General features: G+C 45.7%; 1 protein-coding gene across 1 annotated transcript; it reads right to left on the bottom strand.

Annotated features, from left to right (window-relative positions):
• LOC134680322 (oxysterol-binding protein-related protein 1-like) lies at positions 1–24,142 on the bottom strand. The gene is made up of 14 exons (XM_063539436.1): positions 24,106–24,142; positions 23,620–23,956; positions 21,667–21,827; positions 20,582–20,779; positions 18,971–19,115; positions 16,480–16,625; positions 15,357–15,572; positions 4,375–4,495; positions 3,576–3,715; positions 3,150–3,260; positions 2,166–2,258; positions 1,840–1,906; positions 763–882; positions 1–498 (listed from the first exon to the last, which is right to left on the bottom strand). Exons 2-14 carry the CDS (start codon positions 23,762–23,764, stop codon positions 269–271), a joined length of 1,893 nt encoding a protein of 630 aa, XP_063395506.1. The 5' UTR covers positions 23,765–23,956; positions 24,106–24,142; the 3' UTR covers positions 1–268.
• Positions 24,143–24,208: the final 66 nt, after the last annotated feature.

Genomic DNA, 24,208 nt, shown 5'->3' with positions numbered 1-24,208 from the left:
CTTGCCTGTGGGGTTACATCTGTGTACTAACCTGGGATTCTTGTTCCTGCGATACCTCGCGTTCCTGTACACATGGCCACCCTGGGAGACGAGGGTTCCACGGGAAGACGCGGGGCTTAGAGCGGTGTGTAGAGAGGTGAGAGTGCTGCCATCTTGCCTGTGGGGTTACATCTGTGTACTAACCTGGGATTCTTGTTCCTGCGATACCTCGCGTTCCTGTACACATGGCCACCCTGGGAGACGAGGGTTCCACGGGACGACGCGGGGCTTAGAGCGGTGTATAGAGAGGTGAGAGTGCTGCCATCTTGCCTGTGGGGTTACATCTGTGTACTAACCTGGGATTCTTGTTCCTGCGATACCTCGCGTTCCTGTACACATGGCCACCCTGGGAGACGAGGGTTCCACGGGAAGACGCGGGGCTTAGAGCGGTGTGTAGAGAGGTGGGAGAGCTGGATAGAGGCGAGCCGCCATTTTGTTCGTTTGTGGGAGTTACGTCTCCTGCGAATAATGGGGTTTGATGAAGAAATGACATCGAAAATCCACGACGGTTTTTAAGGGTGGTATTCCACCTAACTAATTTCTTTATCCAATGTGTATTGCGTCGCACATTTTGCTTAATGAGAGAGTGAGACGCAATGACATTGGACAAAAAAACGGGATAGGTGGAATACCGCCCTAAGATAACAATTGTCAAAAAATAATCACCAAAAATACATCTTTTCTAAAGCACAATAGTTCTCTTAAATTTTGTCACATGCTTACCGTCAAGACTACCTATAGGGGTCCGTCGCAAGAGATCAGGGCTGCTGTTCCACGGACTCAAAGCCCCGAGAGGGCTGGACAGCCCCGCTGTCACTAGGGTGTCATCATCATCGTCCGTATCTGTAGAAATATAAACACTATAAACAAGGAACTCGGATGACAGACCCCGTCAGGGATAACTAGGGACTGAATTTAACCTTTTAACCGCTATAGATTTTTTCATCAAGCGTGCTCGTGTCTACGGCGGTACGAAGTTACACGAAGTTTTGGCTTATTTATCAGACCGAGGCGAAATGAGCCCGATTTTGTAAGTCTTACAATATCAGTCTACGGCTATTAAAAGGTTAATAGCCAGACAGCACTGGACCGAAGTCAGCGGAGAAATTGGGCCCTTTCCCAACAATGAGACAAGACAGACTCGAAATAATAATAAGGATATTTCCTTATTCCCAAACAGGCTTTTTTGGGTTCCATGTCAAAATACACGGTGTAACATGAGTAAACCGAATAATTTTAACAGCGTATTCCTGATCATATTTAGAGACAAAAATGTCCTATAAACTTTTTTGATATTCGCCTAGTTTCAGAGATATTATTAATTAAAAAAAAAAAACAAGTTTTTAATGTTACATAGTGTAAAAGGCCTTTTTGATGGTGATGTTGCTGCTATGGGACGTAGTCTAAATATCCTTATTGATAGATGTCAAAAGTGACAAGTAACACTTTGCAAAAAGTAGATTCTACGAAAAAAAAAATTAAAAATCAATTTTAAGTGACAAGTTTACCAATAACATTTATTTTTTATGTACAAATACGTTCGAAAATTGAAAAAACAAAACAAAAAAAAAATTTTTTTTTTGGCGAAATTGACCTAAAGTCATATTACATTTTTTACTTCTTTTGATCTCAGAAATGCGTGGTTTAAATTATTCGGTTTGCTCATGTTACACCGTGTATATACGGTGTAGATGGAGATTAAAACGCTGTATTTTTTGATGAAATTGTTATCTATATGATTTTATTCATTTAGCAAAGGTATTTGAGGGTTCGTACATTATATTTAAAAATGATTCTTACCTTCAAAGACGTCGAAGAAATTCTCCTTCGAATCATTCTGAGACGGCGTTTTCTTCTTTCGTTTGCTCTACAACAAAACAAAATATCAGATGAAGGATTTTAATGGTATTCTTATATTTTTAATTAAAAGCAGTACGTGAACTAATAAATAAGAAGGTAAATTTTAATGACGTTATTCATAAACGAGTTAGGTTTTGTCCTGAATTAGCTATGAATAGTTTGTCTTTATCTGTAATTTTGACTTATGTATTTGTAAGAAAGGGATAAAACATAATTTAACTAAATCAGGCCTGTAAAGTTTTATGAATAAGGGGGTAAGTACTTACCTTAGTGAGTTCCTCGGCAACAGACATTTCTAGAGCGTGGTGCGTCCTCGCCAACGCTGCTAGAGCTTCCTCTAATACCCTGTTCCGTTCAATCTGCAACAAATCATTCATCATCATCATCATCTCAGCCATAAGACGTCCACTGCTAAACATAGGCCTCCCCCTTGTTATGGGGGGTGAATGCCATAATCGCCACGCTTGGCAGGCGGGTTGGCGATCGCAGTCGAGTACACCGAATTTGAGGGACGCTGCTGCCCGTCCACCGGTGGTCTTGGACGTAGTTTAAGGACATACCCGGGTCCACACAAACAAATCATTATTTGAAAGTAAATTCAAGGGCGGGAGGGGCAAAGTTTCTCTTCTTCTTCCTCGTCTTATCCCGGCATCTTGCCACAGCTCACATAGGAGCCTGGGGTCCGCTTGACAACTAATCCCATGATTTGACGTAGGCACTAGTTTTTACGAAAGCGACTGCCATCTGACCTTCCAACCCAGAGGGGAAACTAGGCTTCCAACCCAGAGGGGAAACTAGGACACAACAACACAAAAGCTCTTCTCCTAGAGGAAAAAATTAATCTTTCTCATGATTTATTCATATAAGCGGTAGCATGCGTCACTTTTAGGACGTGACAGGTATGATGATAGGCGATAAAAACATGGGACTGCTATGATCCAGATCGATATTTTGACCTTGACTGTCCAAATCGTCCACAGCAGACAGCACAGCAACATCTAGTGGAGAAACCTGCCTTTTCTTGTGTAGACGCACAGAATAAATAATAATACTAGGTACAGAAGCCTCACTCTAACAAAACGCGTCTGTTACGATCAGCACAGATATCGCCACTAGGTGGCGACAGCGCCACGCGCGGCTTATGGCTTTCCCCAAAATTGGGGCGGAACGGATGTACTTTTAGCTACCTGTAGCAAAGCGACGAAATCGCGGAGTGAGCCAGGCCACACCTGGTAGACGCTACCTCTTACCTCTCGATTGAGCCGCGCGGAATCAGCGTCTCTCGCTTGAGCGACGAGCGCAGCGCAGTGACGTAAGGAGCTAAGCGCCTCAGCGCCCGTGCCGCACGCGTGCTGGAACCTCTGTTGGGAAATATTACGATTACTTAAATCAAAATAATCCTTATATAAAATGGACGTGACCTGTACCGTCAGTGGCCTAGCTAGGCATGGGCGAAGTGGGCCGTCGCCAACGGCCTCGCGCGAGGCCCCTTCGGGCACAGTGAAAGGGCCTCGCAGATGCGACTTCGCCCACGGCTAGATTAGTTCACACTACGCCACTGTGTGCCGTAAAGGCATTTCATCAAAATCTAACTACCCAAGCCCTCTCGCGCATGAAAGGAGGCCTGTGCCCAGCAGTAAACTGAATTATAATTATTAAATTATTATCTAACTAACCATGTAAGCGGAGTGGTGCAGCGAATTCCCAACGTTGACGGATTTATCGAGAGCTGCGACTATAGCACCACACTCTCGGAGTTGCGTGTCGAGTAGGGCGAGGCTATTGGTCGCGGCGGTCAGGGCGTCCTGCATAGAACCTGGGAAAGGTAGCGTATGTAAAACACAATTTATCTCGACTGCTTTATTAAATCGTAAACTTTATAGTTCGAATGCTTTATTACGTCAAAACTGCTAAATTTATTTGAGTATTATTTGGCACACAGATAATTTTATAATTTCTTAATGGCCAAAGGATACTTTTTATGTGTCTAACACTTTTGTACAAAATTCTGGGCAGGGGCTATAGTTCGTTTTTTTAGCATTAAAAAGAACTTCGCAGAAGTAAGCTTGTGGTTCCAAACCCGGCACTTTTAGCGGTAATAATTTGAAGTAAATTATATGTATTGACCGTGCTACATTAGATAATTCAATCATTATTAACAATTAAAGAGCCTGATAAAAACAGTACGCTTGCTTCTGTGGAGTTCTTTCTAATGCTAAAAAAACGAACTATATAGTAATAAACATTTAGCTACCTACATTAATTTACTTAGTCGCACTTGCACCATTCCACTAACCCGGGGTTAACCGATTAAATCTGGCGTTACCATGGTTACCAGTACAATTTGACAGTGGGTTAACGGTTTAACCGCTTAACCCCGGGTTAGTAACATGGTGGAAGTGGCGCTTATTGATATAAGACATTCCACAATAAAGGAAAACCTTTTAAGCGCCTCTAACCATGTGGTTTACTAACCTAACGGTTTGCATTCATCCTCCATATCCTCGGTGGCCTCTTTAGCGGTGTCGGGCGACGCCCCCGCCCAAAGATAGTGCCCGGAATACGCTATATGCTCGTTAAACGCTGTTATCCATGACTGAAAAAAAATTCAAAAGTTACGTACCTATTTGTAATGTAGGTATATACAGTCAGCAGCAGATATACCTGAGCGGGCAAGGTGTCCAAGAAAACATATACACTTTAATCGTCACAAAAATAAGGACATCTAAGTTGTCATTTTAGCGTAGGCTTTCAGTTCGTCACATATATCTTAACTTCTGAGTTTTTCTTTAACACATACACCCTTATTTAATCACAATGTCAATAACGGTTACAAAGTCAGTGGTAACTAAGCACTCAAATTCAAGCTGCTGTCATTAATACCTACACGCACTGCCAATCACGTAAGTCAGCAGCCAGGGTGCCACCAGTTCCTAAGCAATTGTTATTTCAATGGTAACTAAGCATCAACATTTTATCTGTTTAACTTTAAAAAAAATACTGTAGTTACTACGAATTGACACCTCCTTTCTTAAAGAAGTATTTTATCGTCAAGTGTCAAACTTAGACAGTAAATAAGTATTTAGGTTCTACGAGAATGATCGGTTTTTTATTTTAACTGTCATAGGCGGCCGTTCTTCCAAATCGTAGAGCATATTATATGTTAATATATTTATTTAGCCCGCTTATTGTACTAAAATATACTATATAGTACTAAAATACGATGCTCCGAATCGATCAAAGAACGAAGGAGAAAATAATAGAATTGGAACTTAACACGTTCACTGTCCCAATCTGACATATAAACCTTATGGCTTTGTAATAGAGGCTAGCCGTGGCCCCACGTGAGGAGCACGGGCAGTAAAGGTGTTAAGCATATCCAACTATGACTCTCATGATCCGCAAGAACGGTGCCTCCTCTTTTATAGATGTACCTATGCGATAAAACCATCACTGCCATGCATATACCTACGCAACATGCTAACTGTTGACCATAGGAATGACGAAGTTTTTACAACTTAGCAGAGAGGATAGAGTATACGGAGTTATATACAGTAGATATCAGAACGAAAGGCCAAGAAAGAGACCCCATTAATTGTTAGGTCATACTGAGCAACTTTTACTATGGGACCCGGAAAAAAAATTACTCTCCCATAGAAAACTTCAATATCAGACCAGCAAAATGTATGAAACTTCCAATTATTTTTCCGCATTTTCGGGGTTGGTCCAATAGTAAAAGTTGTTCAGTATGACCTAAACATTAATGGGTCTCTTTCTTGGCCTTTCGTTCTGATACATACTGTATATCTTTGAACTTATTGTTAGTATAACCTAGCAGTAAACATCAAATGGCATTCCGCACAGGAGTAATCTAAGGAACGCCCACTGCGGGTTCAAACCTACAACGTTCTGTTAGAAAGTCGTACATACGCTACATGTGACATATCTTCAAAAAACATATAAAGTTATGCGAAATTAATATAAAACCACAAATTAATAATAGAAATGAAACCCAAAAAAAAGCTGTAATCTCTAGGTGCGTCCGACTGAGATTTGAACCCGCGGTCTCTGCTTTGAAAAGCAAACGCCTTAGTAACAAGACCACAACGTGCTTTGACAATTGGCTCTAAATTCGGCTTCAGTTAGTTTTCGCTATGTGTCACTCATTCGTTTTGATGATTCTATTCAATAAAAGAAATAGTTTGCAGTAAGTTGACTGACAGGCCCCTGTCAAATGGTTGAAGGGCAAAACGTGAGATAGATGTATGTGATGACAAGACTGTACTGCTTTCGATGATTGTCAAAACGCTTTACCTGAAATTAGCATAGCTATTATTCATTCAATATACGACCATACATGTATGCTTTAAACGTCTAATTTTCCATATTGTTCAGATATATTTGACACGTTGAGCGCTTAAATACCAGTGGTTTTTTGACAGCTAAGGTATTAATGATTTGTTGTAAGTGTAGAAATTAATGAATAGCGACTGTTAAGATATTTGTGACATGTTGAACGCTCACAAGTAAATGCTACCATGACAGTCAACAACTCTTTGACAGTTTAAACGTTTACCTCTCTTTGAGCACCTCGAGTGTATAGCGACTTCTGCTGCTGACTGTACAAATACATTAATAAACGCTTGACAGTGCGGGTAGATCAAAGACTCATTCTTGCAATATAATAATTATGATGATTACTAGAACTTTACACAATTATAGGATAGACCTGAAATTCCTGACATCAAGATATTAAGTAAAGAGATTCTCAATTCGTCAGGATCTTTTTTAGGGTTCCATACCCAAAGGGTAAATCGGGACCCTATTACTAAGACTTCGCTGTCCGTCCCTCCGTCTGTCCGTCTGTCTATCATCAGGCTGTATCTCACGAACCGTGATAGCTAGACAGTTGAAATTTTCACAGATGATGTATTTCTGTTGCCGCTATAACAACAAATACTAAAAACAGAATAAAATAAAGATTTAAGTGGGGCTCCCATACAGCAAACGTGATTTTTGACCAAAGTTAAGCAACGTCGGGTGCGGTCAGTACTTGGATGGGTGACCGTTTTCTTTTTGCATTTTTTCCGTTTTTTTTTGCTTTATGTTACGGAACCCTTCGTGCGCGAGTCCGACTCGCACTTGCCCGGTTTTTTTTAAATATGTTCGCCTATTTTTTTAACACTGCTGGAAATTTCTTTTACAGTACATATGGTCCTATTTTCCCGCACTTTTCCCGGGCGCGGCGACGGTGGCGCCGTCCAGGTACTTGCACCCCGGTAGTGTAGCTGACCTGCCTGGTGGCGGCGACGTCCTGGTTGGGCTGGCGCGGCACGGCGAGGCGGTGCTGGTCGCCGTCGCTGAAGGCGGGCAGCAGCAGCGCGGGCTCGGCGGCGGGCGCGGCGACGGTGGCGCCGTCCAGGTACTTGCACCCCGGTAGTGTAGCTGACCTGCCTGGTGGCGGCGACGTCCTGGTTGGGCTGGCGCGGCACGGCGAGGCGGTGCTGGTCGCCGTCGCTGAAGGCGGGCAGCAGCAGCGCGGGCTCGGCGGCGGGCGCGGCGACGGTGGCGCCGTCCAGGTACTTGCACCCCGGTAGTGTAGCTGACCTGCCTGGTGGCGGCGACGTCCTGGTTGGGCTGGCGCGGCACGGCGAGGCGGTGCTGGTCGCCGTCGCTGAAGGCGGGCAGCAGCAGCGCGGGCTCGGCGGCGGGCGCGGCGACGGTGGCGCCGTCCAGGTACTTGCACCCCGGTAGTGTAGCTGACCTGCCTGGTGGCGGCGACGTCCTGGTTGGGCTGGCGCGGCACGGCGAGGCGGTGCTGGTCGCCGTCGCTGAAGGCGGGCAGCAGCAGCGCGGGCTCGGCGGCGGGCGCGGCGACGGTGGCGCCGTCCAGGTACTTGCACCCCGGTAGTGTAGCTGACCTGCCTGGTGGCGGCGACGTCCTGGTTGGGCTGGCGCGGCACGGCGAGGCGGTGCTGGTCGCCGTCGCTGAAGGCGGGCAGCAGCAGCGCGGGCTCGGCGGCGGGCGCGGCGACGGTGGCGCCGTCCAGGTACTTGCACCCCGGTAGTGTAGCTGACCTGCCTGGTGGCGGCGACGTCCTGGTTGGGCTGGCGCGGCACGGCGAGGCGGTGCTGGTCGCCGTCGCTGAAGGCGGGCAGCAGCAGCGCGGGCTCGGCGGCGGGCGCGGCGACGGTGGCGCCGTCCAGGTACTTGCACCCCGGTAGTGTAGCTGACCTGCCTGGTGGCGGCGACGTCCTGGTTGGGCTGGCGCGGCACGGCGAGGCGGTGCTGGTCGCCGTCGCTGAAGGCGGGCAGCAGCAGCGCGGGCTCGGCGGCGGGCGCGGCGACGGTGGCGCCGTCCAGGTACTTGCACCCCGGTAGTGTAGCTGACCTGCCTGGTGGCGGCGACGTCCTGGTTGGGCTGGCGCGGCACGGCGAGGCGGTGCTGGTCGCCGTCGCTGAAGGCGGGCAGCAGCAGCGCGGGCTCGGCGGCGGGCGCGGCGACGGTGGCGCCGTCCAGGTACTTGCACCCCGGTAGTGTAGCTGACCTGCCTGGTGGCGGCGACGTCCTGGTTGGGCTGGCGCGGCACGGCGAGGCGGTGCTGGTCGCCGTCGCTGAAGGCGGGCAGCAGCAGCGCGGGCTCGGCGGCGGGCGCGGCGACGGTGGCGCCGTCCAGGTACTTGCACCCCGGTAGTGTAGCTGACCTGCCTGGTGGCGGCGACGTCCTGGTTGGGCTGGCGCGGCACGGCGAGGCGGTGCTGGTCGCCGTCGCTGAAGGCGGGCAGCAGCAGCGCGGGCTCGGCGGCGGGCGCGGCGACGGTGGCGCCGTCCAGGTACTTGCACCCCGGTAGTGTAGCTGACCTGCCTGGTGGCGGCGACGTCCTGGTTGGGCTGGCGCGGCACGGCGAGGCGGTGCTGGTCGCCGTCGCTGAAGGCGGGCAGCAGCAGCGCGGGCTCGGCGGCGGGCGCGGCGACGGTGGCGCCGTCCAGGTACTTGCACCCCGGTAGTGTAGCTGACCTGCCTGGTGGCGGCGACGTCCTGGTTGGGCTGGCGCGGCACGGCGAGGCGGTGCTGGTCGCCGTCGCTGAAGGCGGGCAGCAGCAGCGCGGGCTCGGCGGCGGGCGCGGCGACGGTGGCGCCGTCCAGGTACTTGCACCCCGGTAGTGTAGCTGACCTGCCTGGTGGCGGCGACGTCCTGGTTGGGCTGGCGCGGCACGGCGAGGCGGTGCTGGTCGCCGTCGCTGAAGGCGGGCAGCAGCAGCGCGGGCTCGGCGGCGGGCGCGGCGACGGTGGCGCCGTCCAGGTACTTGCACCCCGGTAGTGTAGCTGACCTGCCTGGTGGCGGCGACGTCCTGGTTGGGCTGGCGCGGCACGGCGAGGCGGTGCTGGTCGCCGTCGCTGAAGGCGGGCAGCAGCAGCGCGGGCTCGGCGGCGGGCGCGGCGACGGTGGCGCCGTCCAGGTACTTGCACCCCGGTAGTGTAGCTGACCTGCCTGGTGGCGGCGACGTCCTGGTTGGGCTGGCGCGGCACGGCGAGGCGGTGCTGGTCGCCGTCGCTGAAGGCGGGCAGCAGCAGCGCGGGCTCGGCGGCGGGCGCGGCGACGGTGGCGCCGTCCAGGTACTTGCACCCCGGTAGTGTAGCTGACCTGCCTGGTGGCGGCGACGTCCTGGTTGGGCTGGCGCGGCACGGCGAGGCGGTGCTGGTCGCCGTCGCTGAAGGCGGGCAGCAGCAGCGCGGGCTCGGCGGCGGGCGCGGCGACGGTGGCGCCGTCCAGGTACTTGAAGTCGCGCACTGACAGTCGAGGCGAACGCACGTGCGTATACGAGGCTGCTACTCAATTGATGCCCCGCTGCGTGCGGGGCTGCGTGAGGCAGCGCCAGGTCTATGTGCATCGCGTGTGCCGCGTATTGTTGCGGTTCTGTGCGAGATTTTTGTTAAAAGTGTAAGATGGAGGTCGATAAGGATTGTAAAGCGGGCGATAAGCTACCTATGAAAAGAATTGAGGCAAACAATGCCCCAATAAGTGCCAAAAATGGACAAGACGTAGTGCAGTGCTACTATTGTGATAATTCATCTGAAGAATCAAACTTTTATGACTGGATTGGCGATCAATCTATGTGTAAAAACCACAAATGTGTATGTGGACAAGTTAGTGCTGTGAAAATATTTATTCATAGCGAATTGGAAAGAACCTCGGACGGCTCCGTAGTATTGAAAACTAGGTATGTACACTACCTAACCAATATAAATAAACTTAAACAAGGCAAGGGTCCTCTGTGTGAGTGCTCAGGACCATTATTTGTGCAAGTAATTCCACAAAATGAATTCATTATTCGCGAGAGAATAACATGTACCTATTGTAAAAAACTGAGCCGCGTCGAATTCAGATGCGACAGCATAAAACCTATGGCGAAAAATCTAGTTGAGGGACCATGGACATCATCAGCTAGATTTAAAAATGCAAAACAGAAATTATCTGAAGAAAATCTGAAAAAATATAATGATTCTAGAGGTATTACTAAGACGGTAACCATGGAAACCAATATGACAACAAAGGATGCTATACTGCCTAGCAATAGGATTGCGCACAAAAACAAAACGCAATCAAAGACTTATAAAAATACTGGATTGAGCACTATACCGAAGGCTAATTTAGAAACGAGTAACCCTTTCTCTATACTGCCGTTGACGGAAGATGAACACGATTACGAATTAGACGATACTATCTCAGTCCTGAGTGATAATGGAGCGGTCAAGCGACGCCGTGTTCGAAAACCTCGTATGTTACCTCTGGCTAGTCCTGTAACTAACCTACCTAAAGATGATCCGTGGAGTAACAATGATGTGCCTACCGCAGCTCCACCGAAAATGACTGAGCCTGTTCAAACTACTGATAAGGAAAAAAGCACGAAACGTTACCCTCCCTTTGTGTGTGAATATGAGGACTGGATCACTGATAAGAATGAGTGGAAGTCAGCGAATGAAATGGCTCGAAGTACCAACTGTGAAATACGAGCAGACCCAAGGAGTAAGAAAATTACGTATTTTCCGAAAAACAGAGAAGCATATCAGGCGATAGACTCTAAGCTGCAGGAAAACCCAATTAAATATAATTATTACTCGCACGGCTGCAAGGACGATCGCCGCCCAGCAAAGAAACTTGTAGCCAAGGGCATCCATGCAGATGGCTATACAGAGGATGAGATCAAAGCAGATATTCTTACAAGATACGGCCTTAAATTAGAAAGAGTAATTGTTATGAAAAATTCGACTTTAATTCTCATTTTTCCCGGGGAGACTGACATGAGGGTGGCTCGAGACATAAAGTATATCTTATGTCAACGGGCAACATTAGAAAAATATAAAGTTCGAGATACAGCGGTAACTCAGTGCAAAAGGTGCTGGCAATTTGGCCATGTACAATCTCACTGCCGTAGACCTCAACAACCAGAGTCTATAGAACAACAAGAAAATGGAGAAGTTTGGCATGTTTGCTATAACTGTCACGAAATCGGGCATACAGCTAGACAAGCAAAATGCCCATTGTTTCAGCTAGAAGTCCAAAAACAAAAGGACAGGCGTCAGGCATTCGCTAAAAATATCCAACAGACGAAACAGCAACCACGTAAACGTGATTATGTAAACAATTCTAAGGTTATAAAGAATGGCGCTAGTTACGTAGCAGTCACAGCAGGAATAACAAACAACCCTGATACCATGAGTAAATCTGGCGAAAAGGAAGAAAGTAAAGTCAATACTTCATCTGATTTACTCTCCAAGGCTAAAGATCTCATGAAGAGTTTACAAGCAAAGGGATATCCCGCAGAAACGATTCTTGATTTTGTGTTGGAACTCATTAATGGATAAGTTGCCCAACGTGCTTCGAAAAAGAATACAGTGCTTGAGAATTGTGCACTGTAATATTCAAGGCCTTCGAAACAAATATATTGAACTTAAACAGTTGGCGCTAAAACATAAACCGGATATTTTAATATTAAATGAGTGTAAAATTGACTTCACTAAAAGCAAATATAATATACTGGGTTTCAATAAGATCATTGATGCCAGGGCAGCTCATCTTGTTACGGCTATGTATATAAAACAAGGTCTTCGCTGGAATCTTACTACAGTAATCCCAGGAGTGGAAGACGTAGACAGGTGTATAGAGGGTGTGGCCATTAGGTTGGAAACATTAAATGGCGGTATAATTATACGTGGTCTGTATAATCCACATCTACGCTTTAATCAAATCCGAGCAGATTGGGACGCATTACTGGAAGATAACACTACTTCAATTAATGTTGGAGATTTGAATTTAAGGATGCAGGAACTTGGACATACTCAAACACAGGGGGCTGGCAACTTAGTACGACATGCCATTAACAATAGAGAAGCAAAGCTAGTCCATACCAACTTACCATCGCGTCCATGTCACCGAGGAGACGGAATACTCGATGTTGCACTAGTTACACAGGAGGCTATGGAATTAACTTATCGAACTAAACAACTTGATTCTATCTCATCGGATCATTATCCATGGCAATTAGAGGTAGACATAGAAACGTCCGAACATATCCAACTTAGACGAACCATGCGGAATATTACTGAATCTAAAGAGTCTCGAATCAAATTTCAAAGCATTATTGAAGCTAATCTGCCGCTTCCAGAACCAAGTACTGATGCTGAAGCTGACTCATATGTCAATAAAATGGAAGAAATACTGACTGGGGCATTAGATGAAATGGCACCTCTGCGAGAGACAAACCGGAAAGAAGAACTACCGATGAACATCCAGTATATGATACTACATCGCAACCGCAGTAAACTAAAAGCAAAAAATGCACCACCAGGACATATTTTACGTCGTATATACAATACTGCTAAAAACATTCTGAAAAGAGCACTACAAGAATATCGAGAGCTTCAATGGAATACCGTCATTGAAAGCCCCGTTGATAACTTCTCTAAAATGTGGAAAATTCAACGCTCACTTAAAGTTAAGCCACAGCGTCTTCCTGACCTGCCAGGAATGTTGACAGAAGAAGATACAGTTAACACGTTGGTCGATACAGCAGTTGTTAAGGAAGCGAATATAGATAATGATCACAAGAACTCTGAAATATTTACACCATACCAACCACTACCGCGTACTGACGTGGAGGAGGTAGTACGAGCTCTTCGCCTCTTCAAAAACAAGAAAGCGCCAGGTCCTGATCAATTAAGGGCAGATGCATTGAAACTTGCTGGTCCAGCGTACCATAACGGCTTGGCATGCATTATAAACTATACTTTACACACGGGCTATTATCCAAAGAGATGGAAGCTAGGTGACTGTATTTTTCTGCATAAACCGGGCAAGTCCCATACCGAGGCTGCTTCGTATCGTCCGATTACGTTACTAAGTATCATGGGTAAACTCTGTGAGAGGATCATGTACAGGCGAATTCTGTCTGAAGTTAATCGACTAGAACTCGTTCCAGAATATCAACATGGTTTCACAAAAAATAAAGGAACGGGTACCCAAATCTTACGGACTGGCAAAGTCATTACCGACGCTCTGGCTCAGGGAAACAGCGTAGCCATGGTCTCGACTGATCTTAGTAAAGCGTTTGATTCGATTAATCACGCGGGGCTAAGTAAGAAACTGTTTGAGGCTGGAATGGCAAATAATGTAATAAAATTAATTGAGAATTACCTTTCTGGCCGAGAAGTGCGTGGTAAACTTCGCACGTTGTACGGAAGAACAATACCAGTTCCGCATGGGGTTCCACAAGGCTCCATTCTGGGACCAATCTTATTTAATCTATATGTGAGCGATATACCCAAGAATAACATAGCTGGCTTAACGTTATCACAGTATGCTGATGATTTATGTATTCTCAATGAAGCTTGTCGTCCAGATACTGCATCGCGACGTGCAGCATGGGCTGCCAAAACGGTGATCAACTATTATAAGGAATGGGGTTTGAAGTGCAACGTCAGTAAAACGGACTGCGCCATGTTTACTAACAAACGAAAATACAGTCGGGCCATACGCCTCCAACATGAGAACTTGCCAATCAAATCGAGTATTAAATATCTTGGAGTACACCTTGACCAAAGATTAGTCATGAAAGAACATGTAAAAAATACAGTTAAAAAGGTTAAACAGGTTCGCGGTATGCTGGCGCCAATTATAGGATGGTATAGTAAGGTCTCGCTGGAAACAAAAATAAAAGTAATAAAAGCGACTCTGTTACCAATAATAGATTATGGCATAGTTCAACTCTATCCTAGGGTGAGTAAATCTAGGTTGACTGAATTAGAGAGACAATACCGCATGGCATTGAAAACAGCTGCTAATTTTCCCCGTAACACGAGTTCAGAAATCATTTGGGAGATGCTTGATGAAGACCCATGGTACATACGTGCTAGAGACCTCCATGAAGACATGCTCCGTAAGTTAAAGGATCAGCAAATTCCGGGTCTTACGCAACCCGGGGACAGATATGATAAGCCGAACCACCATAATCCTATGTTGCCTGGTCTGCGTACTGGTGAAATTGACTATGTGTGTAGACACGAAAGAGGAAAACCACTCTCCAAGCGAATGGCCCCACCTCGTATCCCTGTCATTTAAATGTATACATAGCTTTCGCGTGAGCCAGTTCATGTCTGAACTGAGCCCCATTTACTTTACATTAGATCTTTTAATACCTAAGACATATATGTAAAATAATACTGCTTGCACTTGGCGGGCCATAACTCTGTAACTTAAATTATATAAAATAAAGTTTTATTCTATTCTATTCTATTCAGGTACTTGCACCCCGGTAGTGTAGCTGACCTGCCTGGTGGCGGCGACGTCCTGGTTGGGCTGGCGCGGCACGGCGAGGCGGTGCTGGTCGCCGTCGCTGAAGGCGGGCAGCAGCAGCGCGGGCTCGGCGGCGGGCGCGGCGACGGTGGCGCCGTCCAGGTACTTGCACCCCGGTAGTGTAGCTGACCTGCCTGGTGGCGGCGACGTCCTGGTTGGGCTGGCGCGGCACGGCGAGGCGGTGCTGGTCGCCGTCGCTGAAGGCGGGCAGCAGCAGCGCGGGCTCGGCGGCGGGCGCGGCGACGGTGGCGCCGTCCAGGTACTTGCACCCCGGTAGTGTAGCTGACCTGCCTGGTGGCGGCGACGTCCTGGTTGGGCTGGCGCGGCACGGCGAGGCGGTGCTGGTCGCCGTCGCTGAAGGCGGGCAGCAGCAGCGCGGGCTCGGCGGCGGGCGCGGCGACGGTGGCGCCGTCCAGGTACTTGCACCCCGGTAGTGTAGCTGACCTGCCTGGTGGCGGCGACGTCCTGGTTGGGCTGGCGCGGCACGGCGAGGCGGTGCTGGTCGCCGTCGCTGAAGGCGGGCAGCAGCAGCGCGGGCTCGGCGGCGGGCGCGGCGACGGTGGCGCCGTCCAGGTACTTGCACCCCGGTAGTGTAGCTGACCTGCCTGGTGGCGGCGACGTCCTGGTTGGGCTGGCGCGGCACGGCGAGGCGGTGCTGGTCGCCGTCGCTGAAGGCGGGCAGCAGCAGCGCGGGCTCGGCGGCGGGCGCGGCGACGGTGGCGCCGTCCAGGTACTTGCGCGCGCGCCACCGCCCCGTGTCCCGCGCCGCCTCCGCGCGCGACCCGTAGTACAGCAGCACGCCGCGTTGGAGCACCGCCTTGCAAAGAAACTAGGTTGAAAATGTCGTCGTTTGAAAATCAGCCAGATCATGAAATTCCTATAGACCGACCGCTTAAATGAGTCCTCGCCTTCGCGGTACGGGGGCGACGGGGTGGCACGACTAAGGGCGGCGGGGAAGGTGTAGTACCCTTAATATAGCAACATCCATAGACCACAAAAACCACTTAGTGTTGCTTTTTAGTCTCCATAGGCTACGGTGGCCAAAATCGAGAAAACAACTGTCTAAAAATTGAATTTAGCGCGGAGCAAGTACCAGGGCCTCATGAGTTACGAGGTGTCATTGACCAATCTGGCGGCCGGGGCGCGTACCAGTATGAAGGTATCGCGGCTGCTCTCGTATCTATTCTACTAGTTTAAGGGCCAGTTGCACCAACCACATTTGACAGACTGACAACGTCAGCCGGCGTGCCCCGGCGCTTTACTATGAAACCCATACATAAAAATTTTGCGAACTCTTTTAACGATACGAACAGTTTGGTGCAACCGACCCTAAGTATTTTATTTTTGTTGACTCGTAAAAAAAGTATTGTACACAATAGTGATATAATCAAGCTTTTCAATCGCGTACCTTACTTAGGCAACTCAGCAAGCTTCGTCTCCTAAATACGGTACTCGACTGAAAAACTCTCTATTAGGTATATCACGATTGTATAAAATACTAGTAGGTACTATAAGTTCTATAACACCGTAACAAGTCCTAGTTGCTTTTTATGCCCAAAATTTAATGTATTTTCGATAGTCACACTAAGTCAATATATAGTTAGGTCAGATTCGTTAGGTAGTAGTTTCAGATGCCTGAAAAGCAAACCGCAAAGAAATAGAAGCTAAGCAAGCGCAGAACATTTAAGTGGTATACAGTACAAAATATAATAAACATAACTTACCCAAACCGGTCTCCAGCCGAGAAACCGCGACCTCTTGAGCAAAGGGCCTTCGAATCGCGCTGCGGTCCGCTGTAACCTCTGCACTGGCCGCACACTGAGAACGTCACGCATTTCCTGGTCTTTCGCCATGTCTATCGCTAGTTGACCTGGACAACAAATTAAATAAATAAGTATAAATCATTTTGGACCATCATATACAGATCACCTTGCTCCAAACCAGAGGGGCGAAACTGATCCTTTTGGGCATTCTCGGCTCCGTTCAGTTCAGCATTGCTCCGAGCAATTATTGTGGTTGACATAACTTGACGGCTTCGCGTACAACACGACCACAAACAAGATATCGACTTGAATTTTGACAACCCTAAATAGCCGAGAGGGTTAGTGAATCACTGTCAAACTTCGGTTTTGTATGTTTCTTTGCTGTACGGAAGTACTTTTACTTATTCCGTGCCCAAACTAAGCAAAACTTGATCAATAAAGTACTACTAAGCGCTTTAGTTGTCAAGCGAAGCAGCTACCATGAGCTATGACAACGCGAGGAAGATGATATACATCGCTGGCGCAGCGACCCGAAGTGGATCTTGGCCTCCGACACTAGATTTCGCTTTTCGGTCCTTTTCTGTGCGATCTGACGCCATTCATTCATTATACACAGGTCATTCTGGACCTCGTCGGTCCATCGGTACCTAGGCCTTCCGACCGGACGTCTCCCAATTGGAAAGATGATTGATGATTGACAAGCAGCGAACTGATATACATGGAAGTATTCTGTCCACTCAGTTATGACCCAACGTAAACTATTCGATTGTAGGCGGTGCTTACAAACTATTCGATTCGCAACTTCAGTTCGTCCGAGATGACAGTCAGTGACGGATGGCTAAATTGATTTATAAAATCAACGTTTTTTTGTAATTAAAAATGTCTTCATGTGTCGTGAAGTGGTGCAGAAGTTATTTTAGTTCATACCAAGGATAGTGGAATCACTTTTCACTTGTAGTAAACAGATAACTTCAGTAAAATTTGGAATAAACATAACGATTTGTTTTCAATACTACCGTGCTAAGCTAAAACGTAATAACTGCATACGACTTTCATAACAACATACGACTTTTTAAATTGCGAGGATAATAGGGATGGTGTTATGCCAAATGAAGTAGACTATTTTATTAACTTGTGCTTGGTTTAGGTATTTTCTATATAATTATAAATGTAGTAATGAATTCTTTCTTACAGATTTGTATTTTCCTTTTTTAATTCATGAAATGGAGCTGTAAAAAACTACCTAATTATTTCAAATTAATAATCAAATTTGATATTATCATTTTACATTACTTTCCATTCAGATTTTCACAAGATGCTATTCGCAGAGAATTATGGAAAAAAGCTGTCCAATTAGAGAGACATGAAATTAAGTGGATGCCTGGAAAGATATCTAGAATATGTTCTATTCATGAGATATAATTCGTGAGATAATCATAGCCGGTCTTCTATATGTAGATACACTTCCACTGAATTAATTGTACAAATACACACATTATCTGAAAATGTTGATCATTCGAATCCACCCTCTACCGTCACATATATGTAGGTTCTCTCTCAAGCCATTTCCATCAGTAGAAAAGAGCTGCAAATTTAAAAAATGTAAGCGCGCGAACGGGTGTGGTCCCATACAAAATTTTAATTTTGCACCTTTTTCTACTGACAAACTTGCTTGAGCGGATATATACATATAAAATATTTCCATTGGAACTGAAAGTGGGGATTTATTGTGACTCCGCCTATTCAATATTTTTGACCCGATTCGTGTACCTACCCATGTAAATTTTGCAGGCTGTATAGCCAGTCCGAATTCTAAGATCAAGTTTACCATACATTTACAATGGCGTACTCGATCTTAGAAAAACGGACAGACTATACCTGAATGTGACTTCGCACTGCCATACAAATTGATAATAAAATACTTATTATACAAAATACTTATTATAGCGGAATACATTTATACAACAATGATTTATTTACTTATGTTGAGGTAGTCTGTCATTTCACAACAACATTTTAACTAGTTATCTTTTAATCTGCATTAAATTATTATACGTGTATTATTTGACTGGTTCTTCAATGTATGGCATAAACCTATCCCTGTCCAAGTCATATTCTAATCAAATATGAACCGCAAACTCTCAGCGGCCAGTACGTATAGCAAGAAGGTTATTAGCGGATTAATGTCGCTGATTGGTAGTTATTGACATTATATGCATTTCATCTACACTTAGCTATATGTACCATTAGTGTCAAAAGATGACTATTATTTTGTTTACCAGCTTTGATTACAAGCTCTGTAAACGCGTCGTCTTATTTAAATGTAGGCGTAATTTTGTATGTGTGCTAATTTGGCCCGAGAATTTGAACGGTAATGTTCCTAAAGGCGGTTTCCATACTAAATATATGCGTTCACTGTTGACAAGCGTATTTTGTGCTCCTGAAAACTTACCGCTATTATTTTTGAGAGTAGTATCCACCCCATTCTGGAGCAGTAGCACGGCGAGGCGCGCGTGTCCGCGGTACGCTGCGCAGTGCAGGCAGGTGTTGCCCTGTGCGTCCACGCAGTTGATGTTGGGTGGGTTGGAACTGCTTAGCTGCAAAAAAAAAACCGGGCAAGTGCGAGTCGGACTCGTGCACGAAGGGTTCCGTACCATAAAGAAAAAAGAAACGGAAACAAATGCAAAAAGAAAACGGTCACCCATCCAAGTACTGACCACGCCCGACGTTGCTTAACTTTGGTCAAAAATCACGTTTGCTGTATGGGGGCCCCACTTAAATCTTTATTTTATTCTGTTTTTAGTATTTGTTGTTATAGCGGCAACAGAAATACATCTGTGAAAATTTCAACTGTCTAGGTATCACGGTTCGTGAGATACAGCCTGGTGACAGATAGACGGACAGACGAACGCACGGACGGACAGCGAAGTCTTAGTAATAGGGTCCCGTTTTACCCTTTGGGTACGGAACTGGGCTCAGATCGCTTGGCCGTCATTATCAGATGAAATGTTATAAATATATCTTACCAGGCCGCGTAGCCAAGATGCCGATGTAGCGATCGAAACGCAACTGTCACTGTCGCACTAATATGGAAGTGTGATAGAGAGACATAATGGTTTTCGTTGTCGAAGCGATAGCGATTGTGACCTTAGCTAGGCCGGCAGCGCCTGTATGTCATCTATCTGTCCCGCTTTCGCAGCATTCAGGAGTTTCCTCTTTTGCTCATGCCGCTCAGAGCGCTGAGCCGCCTCTAAAAGTCTATACATACAAACATCACATGAAAATTTAAAAATATGTGTTACCAGCGCTTGTATATCCTCTATCTGTCCCGCTTTTGCCGCGTTCAGAAGCTTCCTCTCTCGCTCATGTCGCTCAGAGCGCTGGGACGCCTCTAAAAGTCTCTGAACGTCTCTCGTCTTGCAGACGTCACATGAAAAGTTAAAAATATATTTTACCAGCGCTTGTATGTCCTCTATCTGTCCCGCTTTCGCAGCGTTCAGAAGCTTCCTCTCTCGCTCATGCCGCTCAGAGCGCTGGGCCGCCTCTAAAAGTCTCTGAACGTCTCTCATCTTGCAGACGTCACATGAAAAGTTAAAAATATATCTTACCAGCTCTTGAATGTCGTCTATCTGTCCCGCTTTCGCAGCGTTCAGGAGTTTTCTCTCTCGCTCATGCCGCTCGGAGCGCTGGGCCGCCTCTAAAAGTCTCTGAACGTCTCTCGTCTCGCAGACGTCACATGAAAAGTTTAATATGTCTTACCAGCGCCTGTATGTCCTCTATCTGTCCCGCTTTCGCAGCGTTCAGGAGTTTTCTCTCTCGCTCATGCCGGTCAGAGCGCTGGGCCGCCTCTAAAAGTCTCTGAACGTCTCTCGTCTTGCAGACGTCACATGAAAAGTTAAAAATGTCTCACCAGCGCTTGTATGTCCTCTATCTGTCCCGCTTTCGCAGCGTTCAGAAGCTTCCTCTCTCGCTCATGCCGCTCAGAGCGCTGGGCCGCCTCTAAAAGTCTCTGAACGTCTCTCGTCTTGCAGACGTCACATGAAAAGTTAAAAATATATCTTACCAGCGCTTGTATGTCCTCTATCTGTCCCGCTTTCGCAGCGTTCAGGAGTTTTCTCTCTCGCTCATGCCGCTCGGAGCGCTGGGCCGCCTCTAAAAGTCTCTGAACGTCTCTCGTCTTGCAGACGTCACAGGCCGTACGCCCCTCGCCGTTCATGACGTTCACATCCGCTTTGTGTTTTAGGAGGAGGATCACTAGTTCCTGTACAGAAGACAAGACAGAAGAGAAGATATTTATTTATATTTACCACTTTTAATGAGAAACCTTTCTCAACAACAACTGGCCAGAGAAGGCACCACGGGAATCATCGGAAGACAAGGGGAGACGCCTTTGCCTAGCTGTGGGACACAATAGGCTAATAGGCTAGTAAAAAGAATGAGTAAGATGTGATACTGGACATCGTTGATTCGATCAACTATTTATTGTTGTTATTCTGACTGTTAAGAAATTGAAGCATTAGTAAAGGTAATGTGTAAAGGCCTGTCTCCATATTGCGCGACAAACTATCGAACATTGGCTCGCGAGGCAGCCGCGCGCAATGGATACCGGGTTGGCTCGCGAGCTAACACGATCAGGCCTTAACATACCTACTCTGCAGATGGTCAATAATGAAATGAGCGGGCTTAACTCAAAACCATGGTTGTAAAGAGTGCCCTAGAAAGAGGGACCAAGAAGACAAGTGACAAAAATAAGTGGAAGTACTTAAAGAATTAAATTAAGTTTCAACACTTACTCATAAAAATATAAAATACCAATTAGAACCAGTCGTCTAGCTAGGAAATCTCGGTCTGCGACGACTTGGTTCGCCCAAAATATCGAGCACTCGATTTTTTCGTGAAAAACGTGAATTCTTTTTCAATCTATTATCTTATAGGTAAACTTCTGTAGAAACCAGGAGCGTGGCGTACAGGGGATTCGGTCCCCAATGTCCCCATCTGCATGCCTATTTTAAGATGATAGCAATACTCGCAGGTAAGCCAGTAAGTTTTGCGTTTTCTACTGAGCCTTAAAGGGCTTCACTATTGGTAGTCCATTACTTTCTTGGGAAGAATCAACACGTTGTAACCAACATCAAATACTTTAGGTACCTCATTCCCTATGAAAGAAGCCTTGTGCAGCGCGGTGTCTCCAGCCTCGTTTACGTCGTCCACGTCCGCGCCTGCCTCCAGCAACGCTTCCACCACATCCACGTGCGCGAAATATGACGCCAATATGAGCGGCGTCCATCCTAGGTTGCTTTTTGTTTTGCCTGAAAAAAAAAAGTTCGAGACTCATGCGAGACGCAAGCGGAGAGGCGCCCGCGGGGTGGTTACGGGAGTTACAAATGGCGGATTTAATGCCGTAAGGCATTCTCAACCAGTTAACCAATGGGATAATCCAAAAAGTAGGTGCTGGGTCTATTAAACATGTTCGGTTTCTCTGCTCAATAACTTTTCTTATTTTCATGCAGAACATAGTATAAATTGTAGCATGAGCATTTTTTTTGTTTCAGGTTGAAAACTGAAAAAATATATGTTTTCTAAGAATAGATACAAGTTAACTAGTTCCGTTACTTTGCTTGCGAGTGTAGTTGTTCTTTTGTTATGATATGATGAGCTGAAATAGTTTAATACTGTTTATTATTATCTGGGATGTTTCAGATGTTTGTTTACAAAATAATTGTATAATATACACAATTAATGTTTATTGTCAACTAACGTTTTCTTATCTAAATAAAAAAGTCAAGTCAAAGGTGAATGACTGATATAAGGAAAACAGTAGAAGAAATTGTTCAATAAAAACTAACCCCCTTATTCATAAACATTTACTAAAGTTGACAAGCCGATAATAATAATTGTTTGTCCCTTTCAGACGTATTTGTATGATGGAAAGTCACAAACGATTATTATCGGCTTGCTAACTTTAGTAAATGTTTATGAATAAGGAGGTAAATATTTAGTTGTACTTATTTTACTAGAGTCAATGAGATACAGTCCATAAGCCATATGAGCAAATATGATCATTATATTCATTATATACTGCATACTAGGTCACTGAACAATGTTGTGACACATACCATAGTCCACACTGATGACTGAACCTTAAACCTTAATACCACACACATAAGGTTCAAGATGAGTAAGTTTTGAGCGTTTCTGTTCATACAAACACAATGACTCATCAAGCTAAGGTTGTTCTAAGAAACCAGTAATCTTATACATATAATATGAATTATATGTACGGAAACACATGTATGTAGGGAAAATCGTCAATTACTGGCCACTGGTTAAAAACTGACCCACCTATATTAAAGGTTTCACTAATTATACCCACCTTAAAACGAATTATGTTACTAGTGGGCAGTAATTGATGAATTATCCTAGTATGGTATCATTAAAAAGGTGTAAGTTATTATTCTTAAGTGAAGTCAAAAGATTTCTTTAAACTTATTTTATTTATTATTGTGTTGTTGTAAGCCTTTTGAGTGATGCAACTAAGACGGGTCTTTATATCGACCTTAAATTTTTAAATGGTACAGTTATGTCATGTTGTTGAATATTTGTCAAATTAGTCATACTAGTCAAACATATTACACTAGTTTTTTTGTTTCACAGACTACAGGTCGATCCCAAATTTATTTTGTTACCATACCTTTATCTACTAATGTTTCGACACAGTTAATATGTGTTCAAAAACCGAAAGTTTTAAATATTTATACTAGTTCTAATAAATACAGTAAAGTTGTTTTCTAAGTTATCGTCTGTTTTGTAAAATCTTACCTAAACTTTTAGTGTTATCTATAATTATAGAAAATCTAAGCATATTTTCGTACATATTTTCCTGCAAAATTTAAAATAACTCATTTGCAGACAATCTTACAAATATTCATGCATGACAACTTTTATCAAGTCTAAAAAAAATACATACTTTCCCACCAAAAACATTCCCTACCTCTCATTCAATCTTAATCAATCCAGAGAAGGTACCTAACTCCTAAACAACACAGCCGCTTACCATAAACACAAACATTGTTATGCTAAAATGCATGTCACAAAACTTACCTTTGCAATTTATATCCAAGGTCAGTTTCCCTTCCTTTCTCGCTTCCAGCAATGCCTTGACTACCTTCAGCTCACCATGTCTCGCAGAATACAGCAGAGACTCCTCCACTTCCAATTTAGGGTCACTATTATCTGAAGTAGCCATGGTAGATGTTTTCTAAGGTGACGCAAATACGCGTTTATTTAGTAAACAAGGCGTACGCCATCGATCCTAGCCTGTTGAACGACTCTGGCCTTTCAACTCAAATTAATTATTAACGCCGCGTTAAGTTTGTGTGCCGTGTGGAGATTTATTTATACTTCGATTAGCAATAACGTCGCAGTGCGATCGCCCGTCCTTAAGTTGCTAACACACTATCGCACCGCACCAAGGTCATTGTGGGACGCACCCATAAGTAAGAGGGAGAAAGAGATATCGCTTTCTCCCTTTTACTTATGGGTGCGTCCCACAATGACCTTGGTGCGGTGCGATAGTGTGTTAGCAACTTTAAATTTATTTGACAGTTAACTGACAGATTTGAAACATATTTGAAATTTTTGCGTTTAGTTATCAAACTGCAGTTCTATGCTGCAGTGCGTAAATTTATAG

This window comes from Cydia fagiglandana, chromosome 3 (assembly GCF_963556715.1).
Source record: "Cydia fagiglandana chromosome 3, ilCydFagi1.1, whole genome shotgun sequence".
Taxonomy (NCBI): domain Eukaryota; kingdom Metazoa; phylum Arthropoda; class Insecta; order Lepidoptera; family Tortricidae; genus Cydia; species Cydia fagiglandana.
Note: the sequence above shows the minus strand (reverse complement) of the source record. Positions and strands in the feature narration are given on the sequence as shown.